The sequence below is a fragment of the Gekko japonicus genome, unplaced genomic scaffold (genome assembly GCF_001447785.1).
Source record: "Gekko japonicus isolate JY-2015 unplaced genomic scaffold, Gekko_japonicus_V1.1 scaffold20, whole genome shotgun sequence".
NCBI classification, from domain to species: domain Eukaryota; kingdom Metazoa; phylum Chordata; class Lepidosauria; order Squamata; family Gekkonidae; genus Gekko; species Gekko japonicus.
In genome coordinates, this window is record NW_015169172.1 from 489723 (window position 1) to 512905 (window position 23183).

The 23183-nt window shown below is 38.8% G+C and overlaps 1 protein-coding gene across 2 annotated transcripts in view; it reads right to left on the bottom strand.

Moving 5' to 3' along the window:
• LRRC7 (leucine rich repeat containing 7) overlaps nucleotides 1-23183 on the bottom strand; it is a 225073-nt gene that overhangs the window by 16433 nt on the left and 185457 nt on the right. For both annotated transcript variants that reach the window (XM_015415802.1, XM_015415801.1), the window contains 5 exons: nucleotides 22067-22216; nucleotides 15226-15345; nucleotides 9627-9842; nucleotides 6759-6851; nucleotides 1407-1481 (listed from right to left, as the gene is read on the bottom strand). In XM_015415802.1, coding sequence (XP_015271288.1) covers nucleotides 1407-1481; nucleotides 6759-6851; nucleotides 9627-9842; nucleotides 15226-15345; nucleotides 22067-22216 — 654 coding nt within the window. The remainder of the gene's footprint in view (nucleotides 1-1406; nucleotides 1482-6758; nucleotides 6852-9626; nucleotides 9843-15225; nucleotides 15346-22066; nucleotides 22217-23183) is intronic.

Consider the following 23183-nt stretch of genomic DNA (forward strand, 5'->3'; position numbering starts at 1 on the left):
TGTATATTGCCCCAATGGGTTTAAGCAAGCTTGAGTCCTTAGCCATTTCCCTGAACAAGGTCTAAGAATGGATGATCAAATCAACCTATGGCACAATCGCATTGATGCTTTCTGTTATTTTCCATACTGTGAATAGAAAGACATGGCATTCCCAGTAACTGCAACAATATAGTCCTAGACAACAAATGTCTCCTGGAATTATTTTTTTACAATGCAGATGCGTAAAGAACTATGCAAGCTGAAGCTATGGGAACTATGGATGTATTTCTGGTGCAGTTTTGGCCAATGGGAAAAAACCTTGGGGTTTAGACATGCTTCCATTGTTCCAAAACCAACAGATTGAAGATAGCTTTAAGCCTGGAGAAGCTACAAGAGTACCTCATTTTTACTGAGATCACCTATGCCTCAAGTCTGCCATATTTTAAACATTCCAGATACACATGAGATATTTCATATTTAGTTATAATACTGAAGAATTGCAATGAGTAGTGAAATATAAGCATGGAAAAAGCTTAAACAAACACAAAGGAAATCCAAAAAAGAAGATGAATATAAACATTATTTAGGAGTCTTCTTTATTGGCAATAGTCTGAGCTAAATATTCAGCATTTATTTGAAGATAAAATTGGTTTGAATATGTAGAAATGTGAATTGGATACTAGAACTGATGTTCTGTAAAATTGGATCAGCAAGTAAATAACGGTTAATACAAAAATCCTTTTTTTTTTGTCTATTCACATGGTATCTCATTATAGTTTAAAAACCAAATAAAATCTCTTGCTCCAAAACATTTGGGTCTTGTCTGTTATCTCCAATTTTATTACCAAGCAGTCATAATGAACAGAATAAGGCATGGTACAGATCACTGCTTTTCTGCTACCACTTTTCTGACAGCAGTTATATGTAGGCATCTCTCCAGCTGGCTTCAGTTTAAATTAAGCTGATGTAAAACACGTGTAAATGCGTAAAAGACAAAGCTCCATAAACCAACAGTATATGTCTAGGGTCACAACAGGCAACTTTCACACTGTGCTGCTGAAATAAGATTATGTTCTGCTCTGTACTATGCAGAATCACATCCATAGTCTGACCAGAGATAAGTGTCTTAACCCCTGAGACAAAAAGCTTATGTCATTCTTTAACACACCAGCCATGTTACCTTTTTTTCAATCACTCTGCTCCTTCACAGAATCACAAAATGCCCCCCTCCTATCATCCTGGGTTCATATCTGTTTATGACAGGAGCAATTTACTCCTGTACCATGCTATTATTTTCGCACTTAATTTTCCTCCAGGGACTATCTAGCCTAATTTGGGGCATGCAGGAAAAAGTGCAATATGGCAGCATGCATATCTGACTATCTGCACTGAATCCATGCTTTTGTTAAGTAAAGAACTTCACTTACCTGGATAATCTTATCACCAGGCTGGAGCAGGTTGGATGCTGGTCCATCAGACTGAACCCTAGTAACAAAGATACCCTATAAGTCAGAAGTAACAGAGGTTAGGATACTATAACCAAGAACTAGGCTAAAGGTTTGTATATGACTTACATGGAGGGAGTACTGCTAGCATCAGTATATCCATGTCTATGTCAAATATAAACTATCCTACTTGGCTGAATTTTAAGAATTTATCCCACTTTTCCCTGTGATTCCTTCAAAGAGCTCAAAGATGGCTCAAAGATGGGTCTCCTTTCCATTTTATCATCACAACAATCGTGTTAGGGAGGTTAGTAGTGGCTGGGCCAATGCTATCCTGTGAGGTTTAAGGCCAAAGGGGATTTGATTCTAGGTCTTCCCAGTTCTAGTCTAACCATTACACTACACTGGCTCAAGAAGACTTGAGTTTTATGAACCAGACAACATTTAATGACAATAATTTAGAAGTAGGAGCATGCCACTGAGATATAATGATACATCTGTTTACAAACCATGGTTTAATTAAACTCTGATTTAGTGTGATGACTGCACAAACTGGTTGCCCAACAGACTGGTTTCTTGATGTGTACTAAACTGGGATTCTAAGCCATGGTTTAAACTGGTCTGCCATGATCTCCAAATGCAGAAATCCTAATGGTTAAGTAGCACTGCCTCCCTCAGGCTCCTGCATACACAGAGGGAAGCACAGACCAGCAGAAAATCTTACCATCCAAAATACATTCAGCAATGGATGACATGTCCTAATGTCACTTTCCCCACTCCTTCCTTCTGCCCTTTCTCCACAGCTTCTCTCTGTTAGTGCAGACTCACCAGATACTTTAGAGAGGTAATGGGTAATGGCTAGTGGAAACATAAATGGACTTAGCACAATTCCACTCACACAAGGTCTTGTGTAACACCTAGGGCTTTCCTCTTCTGGCATATTAGAATGCTCAGAAATTTGTTGCATAATATCTTGTGCAAGCAGAAACACAAGTGGGGTTACAGTTAAGTTTGATTTAGCACAAGTGGCTACCACAGCCTTTTCTGTGCATTTCCTCTTGTGCAAGAGCTTTAGTGCAAGCAGAAATTTTGCACTGGATCCAATCAATTGAATCAGCAAGTGGGGGTTGTATTTTTTAAAAGAAGTTTAAGGGATACAGTGAAATGGTTGGGGGAAAAGTGGGGAGTAAGATGATTAACGGCAAGAGAGAAAGTGGTTGAGGTGTAAGATTTTTTTTGTTTAAGAGGAATTTTGTGAAGCAGACAATCAGAAAAGAAGAGGAGGGCTGATGACCCTTAGCAAAGAATGAATATGTTACCTGCCCTGGCCTCAGCTTCTCTCACCCCTCCTCTATCCTCCAGTTATTAGAGCCAATAATAGTAAGTGGTAGAAGATGTAAGAAGCTTTGCCAGCAGACTGGCAATGAATGGGAGCATGAGATTCTGCTCTAAGGTGGGCAAGGAGGTAAGGAGCAGAGTAATTAACATGTGTTCACTGCCGTAGGAAGTGGTGGCAGCTACAAGCATAGAGAGCTTCAAGAGTTGACAGCAGAGGTCCATCTGTGGCTATTAGTCACAAGGTATAGAGGGAATGTCTGGAGCAGTGATGCTATGTATTCTTAGTGTTTGGGGGGCAACAGTGGGAGGGTTTCTGGAGTTCTAGCCCCGCTGGTGGACCTCCTGATGGGACCCACCCCCCAGTAGAATGATCAACAAATTATGGGTTAAACAAACCCCAGTTTATTGTGACATCTAAATGCAGCCATAGATATAACAATGTGCATTCTTGTTTTCATTCTTCTGAACTCAAAGATGCCACCTCCAAACCTCCATTGCACATGTAAGTGTTTCCCTTGTGGTGATTTAGAAGGTGAGAAATGATCACTTTTAAAAAATCAAGTACTTGCAGTAAACATATAGTTTTGAATTTGGACTAACACTTCCATCAGTGCTTATTTTGTAAAAAAGAAAGGTGCTGATATTCATAAGGTTGCACTGATTCCCATCAATTTCCCCCTTCAGGACTGGGGAGCATCCCCCAAAAGGTGCTGGTACTCAGTACTGGTGAGTACTGCCATTTAAAAAGTCCTGGTTTCCATAGTGCAAGACTTTTCCCCTGCAGAACAAGATGCCCCCAGCCCCATGTGGCAGCCTGAAGTGTCCCTCATAATCCCAGGATTATGGGAGGCAATTTGGGTTGCCATGAAGGAGAGACATAGAAAAAATCACATTCTGCAGGCACAAGTCCTTGTACCTGCAGAAATGTTGATCCAGATCCAAGCCATAGTTTCCACAAAAACATACAGCTCAGTCTTCTAAAGAAATCCAGTTTGAATGGGGATGGCATTTTGACAGCCCCACAGAAACGGCAGCAATTCTCTTGGTGTGTTTTTCTGGACAGCCACCCTTTTTTGGTCAAAATTCTTGGATGCCAAGGACTGCCAAGGAAAATAAATGATAGCAGAAGGAAAATGACAGTCCATTTGCATAGTGGGTACAGAGGCACAAGAAGGAAAATAAACAGTAGATCAGAGCAGACAGGAAATGGTTTGTACCTAGCACCCCCTGAGATACAGGAAGCACTGCAATGGAAGAGATAGATGGAACTTGGCATCTACAGACAGGCAGCAAGGCAGAGGGAGGCATTTAGCATTCCAAGGAAAACAGGCAGTGTAGTAGATTTGCAAGGTCAAATAAAATGATGAAGAATTACACTGACATGAGACAAATCAGAATAATATGTGGTCATGTCTTATCTATTTTGGAAATAAGGGATAAAATTAATACATTAAGCAGTACTTTAACATTGATTAAAGGTAATATATATTACAGTGAGTATTATATAATTAATTTTTATAGTCAGAACTTGGAAAATAACAACATAAGAAAATGGCATGTGACAGTGAACAGCAACAATATAATAAATGGGTATGGGCTAACTGTTGTCATGAAGATACTGCCACTTTGTTCACTGTGCCATGCCCCACCCTCCAAACCTCTTCTCCCTTTTTGCATTAGGCCAGGTCTCTGGCCACCACACAAATGTAGATCAGAGAGACAGCAAAGGAGAAGGCCTGCATCTGATTCAATCACTAAAGGCCAAACTACACAATATAGTTTCTAACCAGTTACCTGACTTGCTTTCCCATTTGCTCAATTTTGGAGATGTACGTGAAGTATTTCATGCATATGCAGTTCCAAAATGGGGCAAAACTCCCCACACGGTCATTTGAGCTTGGGAAAATGGCACAGAGGGAAGGCAGGAGCTTCTTTCCCCTCCATCCCACAATCCCAACCTGATTTCAGCTCCCACAGACTTTCAAAATCCCAGGGAGAAGCTTTGCCTTGACCAGTGTATAACATTCAGATTATTAAACCTCTGTGTGCTTTAGCAACTAACTGAACCTGTTGCATCAATGTGCACAGGATCCATGTCCATCTACAGAGAATCTTGGGCAAATGGATCTAAGAGTCCAATTTGTGACATTTTAATTGCCTGTCAAAACCACTCTTTGATGAGCTGGCCAAGACTGCCCCCAAACACACACTCGTCTTGTCCTAGAAGCCTCTCTTGCTTACCTTTTTCAGTATTATTCCTAGGACCACAGGCCACACTTCTTTTGTTCCCCTGGACCAGTCAGATTACATACTCAAGCCCACACCTAACTCCCTCCTGACTTTCCAGTTCTGGGAAAAAATAATCTTTTGCTTTTTGAATGTTGCTGTTTGTTCTACCTGGGACTGGAATCTGCCCCTAAAGTTTGTCTTTCTGCTATCTGCATATTGCTCAGGTGTTGTGGGTGTCCAGTTTTGATCATTTACTGCCTAGAACTTTGGGCCCCTGCCTTGGAGCTTCAAGAATCAGTAGTGGCTGTATTCTTGTGTTCTCTCTCCTGCTTGCTGTGTTGATTTACATTGGTGTTTTATGCCTGGAGTAACTGCCATTTAGTGGGTTTCTAATATTAAGCAAGTATCATTGGAGCTACATTATTCCACATAAGGAATTTTATTTCTAGTTTTTACTGTTTCTAGATCTCTGTGTTCCTTCAAACCTTGCAGTGGAATTTCATTATTTGGTCACAGATCCTTTATAGAATATGGGTAATAGTCTAAATTTGAGGGTGTCTTTAAACTAGAGATAGAACCTAATTCCTTAGGTTGGGATGGTGTGCCAGTGGAAGAAAGGTACGAACCCTACATTTGGGTTGTTTGAATGAATATATATATATATGGATCCAGGATGTAATTTAACACCATTTTAATCCTATTTTCTTTTTAAAAAAGACTTAAAGTAGCCAAACTATGTGAGTACAAATGGTAACTATCTGAGTACAAATACATAAAAGTAACTCATAATGGTTCTTTGAGGATTATATATTATTAAAGCTAGCAACATTCCATCACACTTTGGGCTGACCACAAAGCAGAGCTTGGGAAAGGTTGTGGAGATGGGGACTGACTTGGTTCTCAGATGCTTCCATTCAATTCCAAAGGGTCAAAATAAACAACTGCAATCTGAAAAACAGCTTGAAAATATGCATCCCATCCAAACCACAGGCAGGTTTAGCTCCCATCCAGAATGCCTCTGACTGTATGCACTTAATTTCTCAGATACAAGAAAATAGCTGTCATTAATTTCTTTATGGAAATTTGTATAGTTGTCATTAATTTCTTTATGGAAATTTGTATAGTGGGGCAAAACCTGATGACCATGTCTGTTCCTGGATGGCCCAGTGATTTCTGCCAGAGACAAAGACCTCTTCTTAAAAACATTTTCAGGTTTACAGGAGAGAATCAATATATTTTGGATACTTACTGACATTACCACTAAATCAGAATTTGAGTCAGAGAAGGAAGGAGACAATGGTTCTCCTTTGGAAAGGCTTTTATATTCCTTCCTGGAGGCCACGTTTGGCTTGGGGAAATAGCAGACAGATGGGTCTGGAAAAGTAAGGCTGACCCCAGCAAAGGATAGGAGGAGAAATGAAGTCGGAGAAAGGACTGAAACTCTGCATGCCTTCTCCCATCTATCAAACCTAATGGCACTTTGGCCATTTTATAATAAAAGTACATGGGGCTTGGCCACAGATTATTCTAAGCATACTCATACTCACATTTTTATCCCACCCTTCCTCCAAGGAGTTCAGAGTAACATACATAGTTCTTCTTCCTTTCCCCATTTTATCATCCCAACCACTCTGTCTGATAGGTTAGGCTGAGACAGTGTGACTGACCCTCAAACCAAAAGAAGAATTAATTTTACTAGTGTCCAAATCTTCACCCATCTCCCATTATATCTGCAGTTGCCAACCATATAAGAAATTAATTTCTTACCTTGTCAGAAGGTTTGAATGGATTTCCTTGTCCACTTATTCCTCCACTGATACTAAATCCAAGGCCTGGATTCTTTTCTATTCTCACACAAAACTACATTTAAGAGACACAAAGGGATGACTAAATGCTTGCATGAAATTAATCATCACAGATATCTGCTTCCATCACAATTATGATTACTTATTATTTCAACGAGACTATTTTAGAACATGTTTATTTCTTTTAAACAACTTGGAGATTTACTTAGAAAATGTTTATGCTGCCCCTCCAGGAGCCTGCCTGAGGTGGCTTACAAAATACAAATAGCAACAAAACAATAAAAGATACTAATTAAAAATCCAGTGTTAAAAGTAAGGTTGCCAACCTCCAGGAAGTGCCTGGAGAACTCCCAGTATTATATCTGATCTCCAGTCTACAGAGATCAGTTCCCCTGGAGAAAGTGGCAGCCTCAGAGGGTGGACTCTCTGGCATCACGTCCCTGCTGAGGTCCTTCCCCTCTCCAAACTCCACCCTCCCCAGGCTCCTCCTCCCAAATATCCAGGAATTCCTTAACCCAGATCTGCCAATCGTAATTGAAAACCCAGCCCAGTATAAAAACAAACACCATAAAAACAGACCATTGACATCTTAAATAACAGTTTCCAGAGCAATTCCTTAACTGAAAGCCTGGGTGAACAGAAATGTTTTGGCCCGGTGCCTAAAAGAAAGCACCATATGTGCCAGATGAGCCTCAATGGGAAAGGCTTTCCCTAAATCGGATTTTGCTGCTTAAAAAGTTGGGTGTCTCTGTTGGCCACCTGTCTTGCCTCTCAAAGCAAGGACACAGAAGGCAGGGCTTGTGAGATGGATCTTAACTGGTAGGCTGGACAATAGGGGAGGAGGTGGTCATTTAAGTACCCTGGCCCCAAACTGCAATGTTTCTTGTAAAGCACAACATATGGTTATATGTGAGAGTTACCTGTTAGAACGATTTCAATATAGAATACAACACGTCGTTTTTATGCAGTGTTGCATTGTTTACTCTAGTGGTACCCACTGTGTTTCCAGTTTGTATTCCCAAACCATTTAGAGCAAGAACCAGACCTTTGAATTGTGCCCAGAAACAAATGGCCTGCCAGTGGTGATATGTTTTGTAACACTGATTATATTCCATGAATGCTGATACAATGATATTAATCTAATAAAATTAGATACTAAACATGTGGCTACAAGGCTAGCATCCATAAGGAACAAAGCTGTCTTGGTAGCTGCCATCACCTTATAGAGAAAGCTCTACAGAGACTCATCTTGCCTCCTCATTCTTTGTTTCTAGGGGGATGTTAAAAACCTTTCTATTCTGCCAAGATTTGGGATCCATACTAAGCTTCTGATTTTATAGTGAAACATGACGCCCCTGATGATAATGTCTTAATGGTAATGTTGAATATTGATTTTGATATTGTAATATTGTAATGTTTTAATTTGATTGTTTTATGGTTCTCATTTGCACATTAATCACACTTTGAAAGCTATCTTTGGCTAAAAGACTTATATAAATAAAATTAAATACAGAATTTTTCAATTTCTGAAAAATCTGATAAAAATCTAAACCTTCAATTTTGAAAAAGACATAGAATAGGAAACATTTGATATTTGCTTGTGTCACAAGACTGTAACTAAGTCTGAGCAATTCCAAATTATGTGTTATAAGAGAAAAAGGTATCGTCTCTTCATCTTTGAAAATGTATTAACATAACTGGGATCCAACCCTCATTGTTCTAATATACTAATAATAATGCACATCACTTAGCTTGGGATAGCTGATTCACATAACCTTTAAAATATGGAAGCTACATGGACAAGTCACCACAAGCTGACTTCTGTTGCCACATTGCTTGAACTCTGAGAATGGCTTGACATACTTTTACTTCTTGCACAGGAGCCATGCTAATCTTCTCTGTAACGTTCCAATTTTAGTATATGTGCTGCCGAAGTGAGACAGGCTTGACATACTTTTAGATCACCACTCACCACCTCCTTCTAGACTTAATGCAATATTTTAAAGCAAGGTGGTAAACTGCAACTTGTACTTTTTTGGAATTCACAAGTAATGTTACCACATTAAAATCTCCTCATTGTGTGATTAAAACAAGGAGAATTGACTTTCAAAGTCCACGTGTCTACACCTTGGACTACCAAAATGCTTTTGACAAGGTAACCAAAGAGGGCAGCCATAGTGACCAAGGAGTTGGAGTACATTTCCTGTGAGGAAAGGCTAAAGAGTCCGAGGATTTTTAGTTTAGGAAAAAAATGGCTAAGGGAGAACATGACAGAGGTTTATAAAATTATGCATGAGGTGGGAAAAATGGTTAAAGGGAACTTCTGCTCACTGTCACATAATTCTCAGGAACAGCTGATTAAGTTGACGGGCAATAGGTACTTCTTTACTCAATGAATAATTGTGGAATTCACTGTGAGTGAAGGTAGTTATGCCACAAGAATAGATATTTTTCAAAGGGAGTTAGATAAATTCATGGAAGATCTGCTTCAGTGGCTTCTAATCTTTGAAACCTAAGACTAGGAGACTACTTCAGGCAAAGGCCCTGGTCTTTGTGCCTTGTTTGTTAGCCCTCTAGGGCAACCGGTGAGCTGCTGTGTGAAACAGGATACTGGACTAGATAAACCACTGGTTTGATCCAGCTGGACTCTTTGTATGTTCTTATGCCTATGCATTTAGTAATACTAAACCATAGCAAATATTGAAATCCTTTTCATAAAACACAAGACTCAAATCCACCTTTTTTGCACAGTCTTTACTTCCTCAAAGATCTTTTAGCTGCTTCCTCATAAAATAATCTATAGATTTATTATGCAACTATACAAACTCACCTGTTCTGGATAGCCATCCATACTCCTTTGTCCTTTAGTTTGGATTGCACATCTCCCTGCTGGTGGTGCTCGAGCGCTCTGAGAAGGAATCTGGATAGGCAGTGGTGGCTGATACTGCTGGATGGTCACTTTATTCATGTTGCCCTCATACGGTTGCTCTCGGCTCCGATGCTGCAGACTTTGTGATCCCATCAGAGTCTGGATATGGCTACCCGCCTGTGTGTAAAATAACCCATTAGACCAGATTAACCGGGGGGAAGTGATTACTAAAAGTTTTATATTAAGAGAAAAGGAACAGGAAACAATCATGGATGGCTGTGAAAGGTAGCTTGCTTCCATGCTGAAGCACTTTTTAAAAGTGGTGCACTGTGCTTATTATGTGCAGACTTGTAGGAGCTGAAAAGCACGATCGGAAAATAGTGAAGTAGGAAAACAGCAGAGAAAAGATGAGGAAATAATAAGAAACAGAAAAAAATCACTACTTCTCAATATTGAAGTAGAAATTTCCAAACTTACTGCTACTATGAGGGAGGGAAGAGAAATGAATGAAAAGAACAGCTCCGTCCATCTAAGCATGTGTGCTAGCGCCTAAAATATTAGTTCTAGAACAGTGATACTCAGCAGCTTGGTAGCCACATGTGGTTCTTTGACATGCCATCTGTGGTAACAGGTCATTAAGTTTGGTATTGATTTTTTCGAGTGTCTCAGCTATTTAAAAGTTTTGGATAGCAAGCATATTATGACCAAAAGCTCCTAAATCCTCACAAGGAAGACAATCACTAGGCAAATTAAAATGCCTTCTCCTCCTTGGTCTTTGTGGAGAAGAAGGAGCTAGTTTTTCCACAATAGTATCAACAGAAGAAGCTGGCACATCACTGTTAAAACAACTATATCTATTTATTACAGATAAAGAGGAAGCTGCTGTGCAAAAATAATCACCTATTTTACTTTGTTTGGGAAGGGGTGGTGTTAAGTCATTAACAGGTAATGCCCCTTAAGTCTCCATAGTCTTACTTCCAAATACTTAACTGTAAAGTATATCCTCAAAATTATAATAATGAATCCCCTCCTGAGGAACCCAAATTAAACCCAAATTAAAATAACAATAAAATAAATAAAATGTGAGATGGAAAAAGATGCCATTGGGAAAACTACAGCTATAGAAGTGGAGAAGAGTGCTCAATCTCTATCTGTATGCCAGTTGTTTCCACCTTACACCCAAGGCCAAGGGTGTAGACTTTCCAATTTCCCGGGGGGGGCTGGGGCTCGACCAGAGGCATTGCTTTGCTAGGAGCAAGGGTGGCTCCCGGGGGAGGCTGAGTACCTTCCTGAAAATTTCGGCGGGGGCTCACGCCCCGCCGCCCCCACGAAGATTACGCCTATGCCCAAGGCTAACTAGGCTACACTCAGTGTCTTATCAGAATGAACACAGAGAAAACATCCTAAAAAGGAAAGAAACTCGAGCCTGCCGAAACATCTACCTTGAAACAAAAACAAAGCAAAACCCAAACCAGCAAGTCTAAAAGAACAGACAGCAGATAATAAAAGCAAAACTTAGCTCTTCATGGAGCACAACAGAATAACACCGCCCAGCCAACCAGAACCAGAAGTTACTCAAAACCCATATACATTAGACACATAGCCCTACTGGTTAATGGTAATTGTGAAGGTGGCTCTCCATAAGCCACAGAGTTAGTACCACTGCTTTATAAGATTCTGAAAGTATGCCATGCTCAGCATCAAAGCCCATTAACATAATTGCACAGAGATCGTAAAGAAGAAGAATGAAAAATCTACTCATATCAAAAGCTCTACAATGATTCCATACTATTTCCAACCCTATTTCCAGTTATTTTATCTGGATTAGTGTACTGAAAGCCACTTTTTAATTGATAATTTATTAAATCTATATGTCCAGATATTTTTATGCATATCTTAAAACTTCATTTTTCATATTTTCCTCTTTCCAAGAACCTTATGTGATTGTTGCTCATTTTTGGATTTCGTTTTGGCCTAATACAGCTACCTACAATTTATTTTTATTCGTATAAGTACTCTCTATCCTCGTTATCGTATATTCTTTCTTTACCCGCTTGCCCAAACTGCCATACAACTTCCTTTAATTCATGATCTAAACATTATTACATTCTTCTTTAAGTTATTCAAGGCTTCTATACTTCTTTTGCTGGATTCCCTCCATGCATCCTTATTTTATACTTATAGTCTTTCTTCCATACCTATAAAGGAAAGTTGAACAGGGTTGCCTCCGAAACTGGGTGCTGCAGAGGAAGCCTCTGAAACAGGAGGAAACCCTCCTCACTCTTATTGGAGGTCTGGGGGGGGGCACACCCTTCTCCTCCTTGCTATGCTGTTGGCTTTAACTATTCCATTCCTATTGTCTATTTTCCATTATCATTATTATTCCCACTCATCCTATCTACTAACTCTAACTTACTCTATATACTAACATACTATCATACTAACTCTAACTTACTTTATGGATTACATTCTACCTCTCTGCTTCAAAACATAATATCACAGTTCAAACACTTCCATTCCTTAATTTGGTTACTGCCTCTACTAAATTTTTCCCTGTAATTTCATTATGTGCAGTGAACATTTTGTTTTCCAAATTAACCACGAGATGTCCGAGCAGCAACCATCTGTACTGAATTCCTTTGCCTCTGAGAATTTTTGCTGTTTCCTTAAGATGACTTCTTGCGATGATTGCCTCAGCTGGAATGTCAGGAAACAGATACACAATCGTGTCCTCCAGGTTCAGTCCCTGCTTGTCTCTCGCGATTGCAAAAAGTTTATTCTTCGTCTGGACCTGTTTAAATTCGATGATAATTTCAGGGGAAGCATTTTCAGGAGCCTTTTTGGGGATATTTAGCCGGAAGGCAGAGCTGATGATCCATTCATAAAACACTGCTTCTCCTGCTCCCAGAAGAATCTGAGTCAGCCATTTGTTTAAAGCTTCAGAGAGATTTTCTTTTTCACTAAAGTTTACAGACACTCCATGGAGTTTAACCATTTTTTCTCTCAGTTTTGTTTCCTGGAGTATGATCTTATTCTTGGCCCATACCTCAAATTCCTGAAATTCTTTAATGTCGTCTGCATTCTTTTTTGCCAAGTGAAATGCTGATTCAGCTTTCCTCTATGTCGTTTTCAATGCTGCGGTGAGCTTGTCTAATTTCTTATTTATAGGCTCAATTGTTTGTTTGAGCAGCCCAAATTCATTTTTTTAACTGTCCAATCTCTCCACTCAGAGACTTTAAATAATTCTTGATTTCATTCCTTATCTCTGTTAAGGCATGCAATAACACAGTCTGTTCGCTTTGGTCAGGGTTACTCCTCCCTGCCGCCATTTCCTCTAATGCCTCTAGGTCTGAGTCATCTGAGTGTTCAAGGTCATAATTACTCTTTTTGGGAGGTCTATAAGGAGGGTTTTTAGTACCTTTCTTTGCTCTGGTCCTTCCCATAGCCAGCATTGGTATTGTTCCAAATTTGGCTGTATTTTCTGAAAAGAGAGCTCTAATTTTTCCATGAGAATAGCAGGAGCTGGAAGGGATGCAGCCAGCCAGAAGCTCAGCCACCATGCCCTCCCCCAAAGCCACTTAAGTACTGAAGATAGAACTTTCCACTGCTTCACCACTAACATCCATTTAAAACAACAGTAATTCTCACACAGAGAAAGTTGGAGGGCAATGCAGAAGTTAGAATTAATGAAATTAGTGCCTGATTCCATCTCACAGATGTCAAAGAAACCTAAGCACACAGATTTTCTGGTTTATGTATATTCAGCATGAATTTACTTAACTTATATAGTGCCCTGCAAGTTTCTTTTTTGTTTTTTAAACAGGATTTCATGTGGCAATTCTGTGGCTGTTGACCTAGAGCAAATTCCACTCTAATGATTTAGGCCTATATTTGAAACGCTGGGAAAGAAGAATTAGTCTTTTATTTAGTATATAAAATTACATTTTATTAATCGTTTCTCACTGTAAAACCAGTTTCAAATGATTCATACATTTTAAGCTTTCTTCTGCTATGGCAGAAATGAATCACCTGGGGTCAAATTCTACGAAAGAAGATTAACATTTCTACAGCAGCATACTAAAGACCCATCAATAAAGAGTGATAGGTAAATAATTTTCATAATTCATTTTCTCATCCATTTTAATAGCTTTTGTTTGCACAGCCTTATATTTCTACTACTTAGACATTCATAACAGCTTCTACTGTATATGGATGAGGTGAAAATAAATCTTTCTGCAGAAAACAACATTACTTATTCTGATTGGGGAAATAATCTTCATGGTATATATAATGATTTCATTTGTAGTTTATATATTCTTTCAACATCCTTCACAAAAGTTAATTATTTCAAGCTGGGAATCTTTTACTGATAGTGCAGTACATATTGTTGACAAAAAGCATAACAATGGCTGATGCAAGGAATTAAACAGATCCTGACATGTGGGGTTATTGTTTAGCATAAAGCATCAGTGCAAAAGGATACTAGAGTGTCTTACAAATTGAAAGGACCTTTTTAACATCATCATGAAATCAGCAAAGGTGAAAAAAGTTTCAAATCACATTAGGAGTAACAGCTGTATCTTGCAGTGTGATCTTAAACAGAGTTATAGCCTTTCAAGTCCATTGAAACCAATGGGCTTAGAAGGGTGTAATTCTATTTAGGATTTCACTGTTGGTCTTATGTGGGATTGGTGGGATATGGGAGCTGGGCACTGGCTTCCTGTTCTGAATAATGACTGGCACATTATGATCTGTGTGAACATGGCTGAAGAGGAGAGGGCTCCATGGAGCTACTATGCCAATCCCCTGCCATTAATCCCTAATATGTATATAGAATTGTCATTCTTTCCATTTCAGCAAACAAAAGACCCCCAAAAGAAAAGACAATAACTTGGGGTTTTTTTCAAAATTGACCCAATATATTATTTTTCCTGTCATATATTTTAGTTTCTGCAGAGATCGGTGGCATTCTGATTCAGTGTGGTATAAAATCAACTGTTACAAACTCCTAGAAAATACAGTCATTTTGATTGCTCTAACATAGGGAATAAGAAGCAATCCTACAAAAATGTAGTAAAATTGTCCCTTTATTTGTCCAGAGTACTGACTGAAAAGCTACTAAGCTACATACATATTAAGAAACTTCTCCCTTTCCAGAAGCCAACTGGGAGCAGTGCCATAAGAATTCATTTAAATGGAAGAAACATGGTTTGGGGATTAAGACACAATCTCCTAACTACGGCTAAGAGATAGGAAAATACATTGAAGGATCACGAACCCCTTTTTCCAAGATCTTCTCTAGCCCCTCCAGTGTGAATTCAAACTCTCCAATTTAACCACGGTTAAGTGTTACATGTCCATCAACTATGAACATGGTTAATGCTAAGTGAGTTATGTTTTAACCAGTGTAACTTTAAGTCCTAGTCACAAATCATGGTTTAGAGGGAACCGTAAGGAAGGATTTATAATCCTATGGCTTCCTCCTAATCTCATTGTTATACCTTTATTATTGCAGAGCTGCAGTATTTATGTTCTGGCAATATTAACTGATATATCTTACCTTTTTAGTGACAGTATCTGGTGGCACATCTCGCCTTCCAAGAGGATACGGATTCCATGGGCCGCCAGCAGAAACATCTTCCTGTCCATTGTCTAGGATACTGCTCTGTTGTGATGGGGTCTATTTTTAAAATGGTGAAACATTCTTTAATAATAGGAAAGCTGAATGCACAAAAGCATATAACATCTACATCCCAAATAGGATTTTTTTCAAGTTAAACATTAATATTTTATTTACAGAATGAAATGGCCATACAATATATATTCTTGTATTTAATCATAGTTTCAAAACCATCTGTCTTCTGTTATAATTTCTTACAAATGTCAGTGTGTGGGCCAAAAGTTTACTAAGAATCTTGACAATATTTAAGTGGCAAAAGATCATCAATGTACTACACACTCAAAGGTTGCAATCTGTACACTCCAGGTCATGAGTAAGCCCCATTCAATATTTTAGGAGCGAATTCTGTATACACATGCATAGGATAGGGCTGTAAATGTATCTATCAGAAGAACCTCATTTAATGCAGATAGTAAAATAATAAATTTCTTGCAACAGTTTTATAGACACTAAAATTCTTGCCCGATACTCACACTCTTAAGGGTGGAAACTCCTTGGTAGAGAACTATCACAAATGTTAAAATCATAATAAAAATGTAATCAGTTCTCTAATAATCATGCTTCAAAATAATACTTGTTACTTCATACGGATATATACATTTTGATAAAGAGCCCAGTTTAGGAATTCATGTAAGATTTTTTTTTAAAAAGGAAAAACTAAGAAATCCTGATCCAGAATTAGTTAAGCAAGTATGTTTGGATTTAAGCAACTAATTTGTCCCACTAAAGTCAATGGACTAAACTGGCTTAAAACAAACTGAAAACAAAAAGTGAAAGCTTTATGAATAAGATGAAATGGGGAGTGGGAAACACAATTGCATCAGAAGATCATGTCATAATGAAATGTTTTAAATGGCTGCAGATACTTTAGAGTTCAGAGAAATTTTAACATGAATACTAACATGAAAGGAACTTTTCTAAAAGCTGTATACCTATATTAAGCATACAGGTGCTTAAAGGCAAAGAAAAAAGGAATATCTTAAAGGGTTTTTTTCACAGTTGTATGTTAAAAGGAGGACAATTGTACAGAAGCTGCCTTTTATTTATTGCCAGAAATTAAATGAACACTCTTAATTTCACACAGCATGTATACAAAGGTCATGGATAAAATATATCTAAAAGGTAAAGGTAAAGGTTCCCTTGCTTGAAAGCCAGTCGAATCCGACTCTCTAAAACTGAGTATAAGCAATTTTTGTCTTTTTTTAATGCTGTCAGTGAGATGAGGGAAGCAGCAGCAGAGAAGAAAAAGAGAATCAGAGCTATACTACAGGCCAACAATGCATTGGACAGCACGGTGGAACTCTGATGTGGAGCTTGGGGAGCAAAGGAGGACATTGAATGAAGTGGATGGCAGAGGGATGTGCAAGTGTGTGCACAGAGAGAGAGAGAGAAAGAGAGAGAGAGAACAGGGGAGGAGAAAGTGTATAACCCTTTGCCTCTTGGCCAGAGGCGGGGGGAAAGGACAAGGGGATTTGGATCTTTTGCTTCAGACATCAAAAATATATTGGATTTCCTCTGCATATATGTGAACTCTGGGTCAGTTCAAACATAACACAAAACACCATGGTTTATTTTAACTATGGTTAGTTTGTGAAGCCAGTACTGAACTCATAGATGACTACTCAGTCTAAGCTTCCCTTAACGATTCCTACTTTCAAAGCTTTCATTTCATCCTGGAAACATGTAGTTGCTATGCCAGCCAAGGAATTTTTCCAGACATGATATTTCCATCGGTTGCATGCCCATACTGTTTGTTTCTATATGCATGTGTTTTGCTCCCCGTAAGGGTCACTTTGATTTTTCAATGATTTTTTCCAGGTTTTCTCCAAGTACTTTAGAGGTGCTCGTAAGAAAATCAGAGAAACAGCTAGGAAAGACTGAAGCAACCACTAGAGGGAGCAAAACACATGCGTGGGGGGGAAATGAGGCAGTACAGGCACAAGAAAAGCCCTATATTACAATGTCTGACTGATAGAAAGCTATGCTGTATCAACAACTGACTTTCTTTTAGATGGCACTACTGCAGGGCCATAAAATACATGCCCTCTGTTCCAGTGAAAGTGTAGAGTTCTGACATTAACATTTTCTTCATACCAAATCAGAAAACATCTTGTTAAAATGAATCCTCTCCCCCACACACTCTTCCAAAAGTTCAGTAGCCCCCCCCATTCATCCCACAGCTGGCAACCTTATTTCACATGTCATGCATACTACCGTTTCCCCGAAAATAAGACCTACCCAAAAAATAAGCCCTAGCAGGATTTCTATGCATTTGCGGTATAAGCCCTAGTGTGTCTTCTTGAGAAAAAATAAATATAATACAGTGTCTTATTTTCGGGGAAACACGGTAGTGACATTAGGCAGGTCTGGAAGGTGATACTTTCCTGGTACAGGTGACTTCCAGACCTGTGCCGCTCCAGCTGCCTCTGGAGCTTGAAACCTTGGACTCTGCCAGGTGTAGCACTAGTGATTGGCAGATGTGGATCAAGGCATTTTGCTCCCTCAAGTACCCTTCCTCTTGTACTTACTGGGTCATATAAGCTGCAAAAGCAGTACCTCTCCATCTCACCTTGAAGCACAGCCGTACAGCAAAAGCACAGGTGTGGGGAAGGGAGAAACATACCTCCAGACCTGTCCCTACTACATGCTAGGAAAGTCAGCCTTACACCACAATGGCAGCAAGACACATCACGGTAGTAAAGGTGATCCACCTCCCAGACTTGTCTCAGTTACCCAGCTTTGCATGAGAAAACAAGATTCTTCTGATTTCTGCATGTAATGATAGAGTATGCCAGAATTCTTGCACTTTTAACAGTAGGAAGAGATGAGTATGGGGGGAAACTTGCAAATGGTAGTAAAAACAGAGCAATTTTAATTTTGAGCCTGTGTTACCAATCACAGGTGGCAGAGCACAAAGCAGCAGCAGGAAACAAGCCAGGATATCATGTTAAAACATCATATGAAACATACTTCAGAATAATAGTGGTTAATAAATCAACTTCAGACCCTGGCTTTAAGAACCAGACAACATTCAGACATTCGGTTAACTACAATTAGTTAAAATTAACCATGGTTTTGTATTGTCTGCACTGAGCCTACAACTGTTTTATTAATCATTATTTTTAAATCAAATTAAAGTATAAATAATAAACATAATTAAAAATGTAAAATCTCTGAGTATTTTGCTTTTAGTGGGTCTGTGCTAAAACAGGAAACATACTTTTTCAGGAAGCAGCTTATAGTTATATCCAGTGTTCCCTCTAAACTGAGTTAGTGTGAGCTAGCTCACAGTTTTTTAGCCGCCGGCTCACAATTTTTTGTCTTAGCTCAGGAAGGATGGCTCTAGGGCAAACTAATTTATGCAGTAGCCAAATTGCTCGCTCACAACTTTAATGCCAGTAGCTCACAGAGTAGAATTTTTGCTCACAAGACTCCACAGCTTAGAGTATTTTATATCCCATTTGGAAAACATGGAGATTAATCTCATGTTTAGTTAATTTACTTGACATAGCTCTAGAATAAAGACTGGATTGATATTTTTAGAACTGAGAAGACACAAAACCCCACACAGATTATTCCAGAACTACTAACAGGTGAGCATATAAAATGCTATGAAGTAATACTGAAATATTTCAGAGTTTAGCATTTAATGTATTAATTCTTCCAATTTTCTGCAGTGATGGAATGTACTTTTAAAAGCTTCAAAGTGCTGTACAAACAGAGTAAAGGACTCTGAAGGGTTAATTCTTCACAGAAACAGAGATCTTTGAGTGACTGGCTGTTCCAAACAATCTGATTGGTCAGCATCAGCTGAGCGGAGAAAGTCTGGAGAGAGCTATCTGCTAAGGAGAGATTTAGTCAGATTTCTGCCTTGACTGTGTTGAGTACTGACTAACTGATTTCAGCTCTAGCTGAGAAGAGTTGACTATGGACAGTTTTTGAATTCAGCCTTAGCTGAGAGCAGTTTAACACAGACAGGATAACAGGGGGAAAGTTGGCAAGGAAGTTTTGGAAGTAGGCGAAGCCTCCCATTCGGGCCAAAGAAAGGGGATAGATCTTCTAGAGAGAGAAGAAAATTCCCTACCCAGTCAAACAGGGAGTTAACTCTGAAGAGTACAGTGATCCTTGGTCTGCTGTGCTTAGAAACTGCCTGTAGAAACCTTAAGAGTCAGTTAAAAAACTCAAGATGGTTACTAGTGTTTCAAGAGAAGGGGTTTGGGTCCTGGGAAGTGTGTACTAGCCTTCTGGAAACCAAAAGAGTTAGAGAATACTCAAAGAAAGTATGCTGAAGTGTTTGGGGAAAACACTGGAACAAAAGCCTCTTGACATAAAGATTTAAGTAACTCTGAATAGCTTAAGAAACTCTCATTTACCTGAAACATAAGAACTAAAGTCTGCATGTACTGGTTTTACGTCAGAAATTTCAACCCCTGATTTCACCCTCTATGATTTCACCCTCTGTGTTAAATAAAATATTTTGTTATTTTTGGATTTCAAAATGGCTCAAGTGGCATTTAAATTATTTAAGTTAATGCGGGTTCCTGATCCTTCCCTCAGGTTTCTGACCTGAGCCAAGCCAAAATATTGTACTTTGTCAGGGTGGGACAACCAGAGTTCTTCAGCAAAGAAGAAAACACATTACTAGGGTGGCTCAATCAGTAAAGGGAAAGAAAAATGGAGGGAAAATCTTGCCTCTGAGGGAGGGAAGTGGACGGGGCCATCATACCTGCAGATATGCAGAAATGTACAATCAGCTAGATAATACCAAGAATTTTCAAGGAATCAAAGTATTAACAAATCTGCATACATTTACAATTGCTTGCAGCAAGCTATGTGTCACTGGTTTAGGGCATTTATCAGACTGAAACAGATAAGCAGCACTACAGCAATACCTTGAAGAGACACTATTTTGGGGTATTTATTCACATTCAAAGGGTCATTCCAGCAATTTCCCAGTGACTTCAACACACTTTGAAAAAAAATGAACAATATTTAATACGTTGGTATTATAATACATAAAAATACTACAAAGAAAAAAGATGGCCTATGCTGCTAATTCTGGCAGAATATTAATTTGTATTTCAAACACCAGTGTTGCTGGCACTGATTTAGTTCTTAAACCAGAAACATGATAGCTTGGAACAATCTAGAATTAGTAGATCAATCAAAACTTTAATGTCAGGTTAGTAGTAAATAAAAAATGCTTAATAATTAACTACATGCATGTTTGCACCTGAGTACAAGTTGGGAATGGAAGAATTTCCATGACTTTTAAACACAGAATCTTATATACTGGAGGAAAACTTCAATCCCTACATTTTGCCAGAGTTCTTTAAACCAATTCTGATCCTGTCCTCCCAAATAAATGCTTAGCTAGCTGCTACCAAAAACCTTAAAAGATATAGAATCATAGAATGTTAGAGTTGGAAGGGACCGTGCAGGTCATCTAGTCCAACCCCCTGCACTCTGCAGGAGCATAGCTGAAAGATAGCCCTACATACCTACAACATACCGGAAAGATAGTCGCCTAGCCTCCACTAGAAAACGTCCAGCGAAGGAGCATCCACCACCTCCCGAGGCAGACTGTTCCACTGCTCAACCACTCTTACAGTTACAAAGTTTCTCCTGATATTTAGCCGGTAACGACTCCCTTGAAAATTCTACCCACTAGATCTAGTCTTGCAATACGGAGCAAGAGAGAATAGATCTGCTCCATCTTCTACATGACAGCCCTTCAAATACTTGAAGACTGCAATCATGTCCCCTCTAAGCCTTCTCTTTCCCAGGCTAAACATATCCAACTCTTTCAGCCTTTCCACGTAAGACTTGGATTCCAACCCTCTCACCATCCTGGTTGCCCTCTTCTGGACACGCTCGAGCTCGTCAACATCCTTCCTAAAATGTGGTGCCGAAAACTGTCAGTCGCTTGTCTTGGTTTGACTACTATTTCTGCTTCTTAACTCTTTAAAGGAGGTTAAGACTGCAAAGTGTGATGTTTGTTAATGTTTATAGCCTACAGCTATGTTGCAGCAATTTAGATAGACTGTCCCATTCTCACTGGCAGCGAAGAACAGCTGGTTTTTTGTTGCTGACTTTTTACATAAAAAAACCTTTTATTTTATTTTACCTAAATAATCAAAATGAAGGGCTCACTTGTTTGTGGTCACTTGGATTAATTAATGCTTGATTCTGCAACATTTTGCAAAGTGTTATATCATATGTCACAATTTTAATGTTTGCTTTTAAAAGAATGTATACATAACAAATTCCATAAATGTTCTGATGTATCAGGAAAAATGGTGAATAGGATATACACTTTGAAATTTCAAGTTAAAAGTATTGTGACCATAAACTCATATTTAATTCAACAACTGAAGTGCAAGAACCATAGTACCTGGCTAAATTATTTCCCAATATAGTTTGTAATGGACCTTTTCTAACATTAAACGTCTAGGACAACATCAAACATAAGTGACCATCTACAACATGAAACATAATCTTTAGGCCTCTCTGGCTCACAGAATGACTGCAACATAAGAGCAGAAAGCAGCACAGTGAGCCAATTCATTAAGAAACAAAGGTAGGCACATTGTTAGCTTTTTGAATTGCTTATAGGACACAAGCATGAGTAATATGCAAAAGCTGAAAAAAACGAGGAAGGAGAGTACTAGAAAGTATTATGTTTGTGGTCTCTGATATATGCAGGCTATCTCATACTTACTTTTGGTAGAGGTAGCTCTTGATGCATTTGGTTTTCAAATTTAGATTTAGTCTGCAAGTTTAATGTCATGCTTCTGCCCGCATGCATTGCTGACAAACCTCCAGAGCGCAGCATGCCAAGGTTAACAGTGTTGTGTTTGTAAGCAGCAGTCTGAGTAGAGGAAATAACAACCACGTGACAGGATATGAACACACATGCTCATTAAGGGAAAATACTGCACATATATGACTAACTTCACATGATCTCCGTTTAAGCAAACAAACAATACCAAGAAATAAGTAGCTCTTTGTGCATGCACTGAGTCAGACAGGAGCACATAGAGTGCTAGTTGTACATAAAATGGCTACCATAAAAAGACATTGACAAAAGAAAGCAAACAAATCTATTTTATATTGATGACTTCTAAATTGTGTTTAAATATATATAATATATATACACACGTAGAGTGGTGGTGTTTTGTTACATGAAAGTGGATTATCCTGAGATGTTCTATAAATCAATTTATGATAAAATTCTGCAGAATTTTCTCTGCTTGGTCATTATGCAGCCAAGCATTAATACTGTATTAAGCTGAATATAAACATAGACTTCAATGTCTGCAGTGTAAAACGGTCCTCGAAACAGACTGAAGAAGCAGAGAAAAAACTTTTTTGACTGCTGAGGTACCTTGATATAGGACTGAAAACAGATGGGGAGCTGGCCCCATCAGAACCATAACAGTTGATCAGATATTTGGAATAATTTACATCAAAGAAGGACTGTGTAAAGCCATTTTGAGCTGTACTATACAAAGAAACTTTGAGCACGGACATTTTGATTTACAAGGACACTTTAAATATTTGTATATTTTGTAATGCAATGTGTTTTGTGATTTGTACCCTAATATAAATGCTTAGGAGCTGTGGTGGCTCAAGTGGTTAAGACGCTGAACTGCAGGCTGTGGAAGGTCAGTAGTTCAGCAGTTCGATACCCGGGTGCCGCATGATGGAGTGAGCTCCCATCTCTAGTTCCAGCTCCTGCCAACCTAGCAGTTCGAAAGCAAGAAATTGCAAGTAGATAAATAGGTACCACTTCGGTGGGAAGGTAACAGCGTTCCGTGCGCCTTGATGTTTAGTCA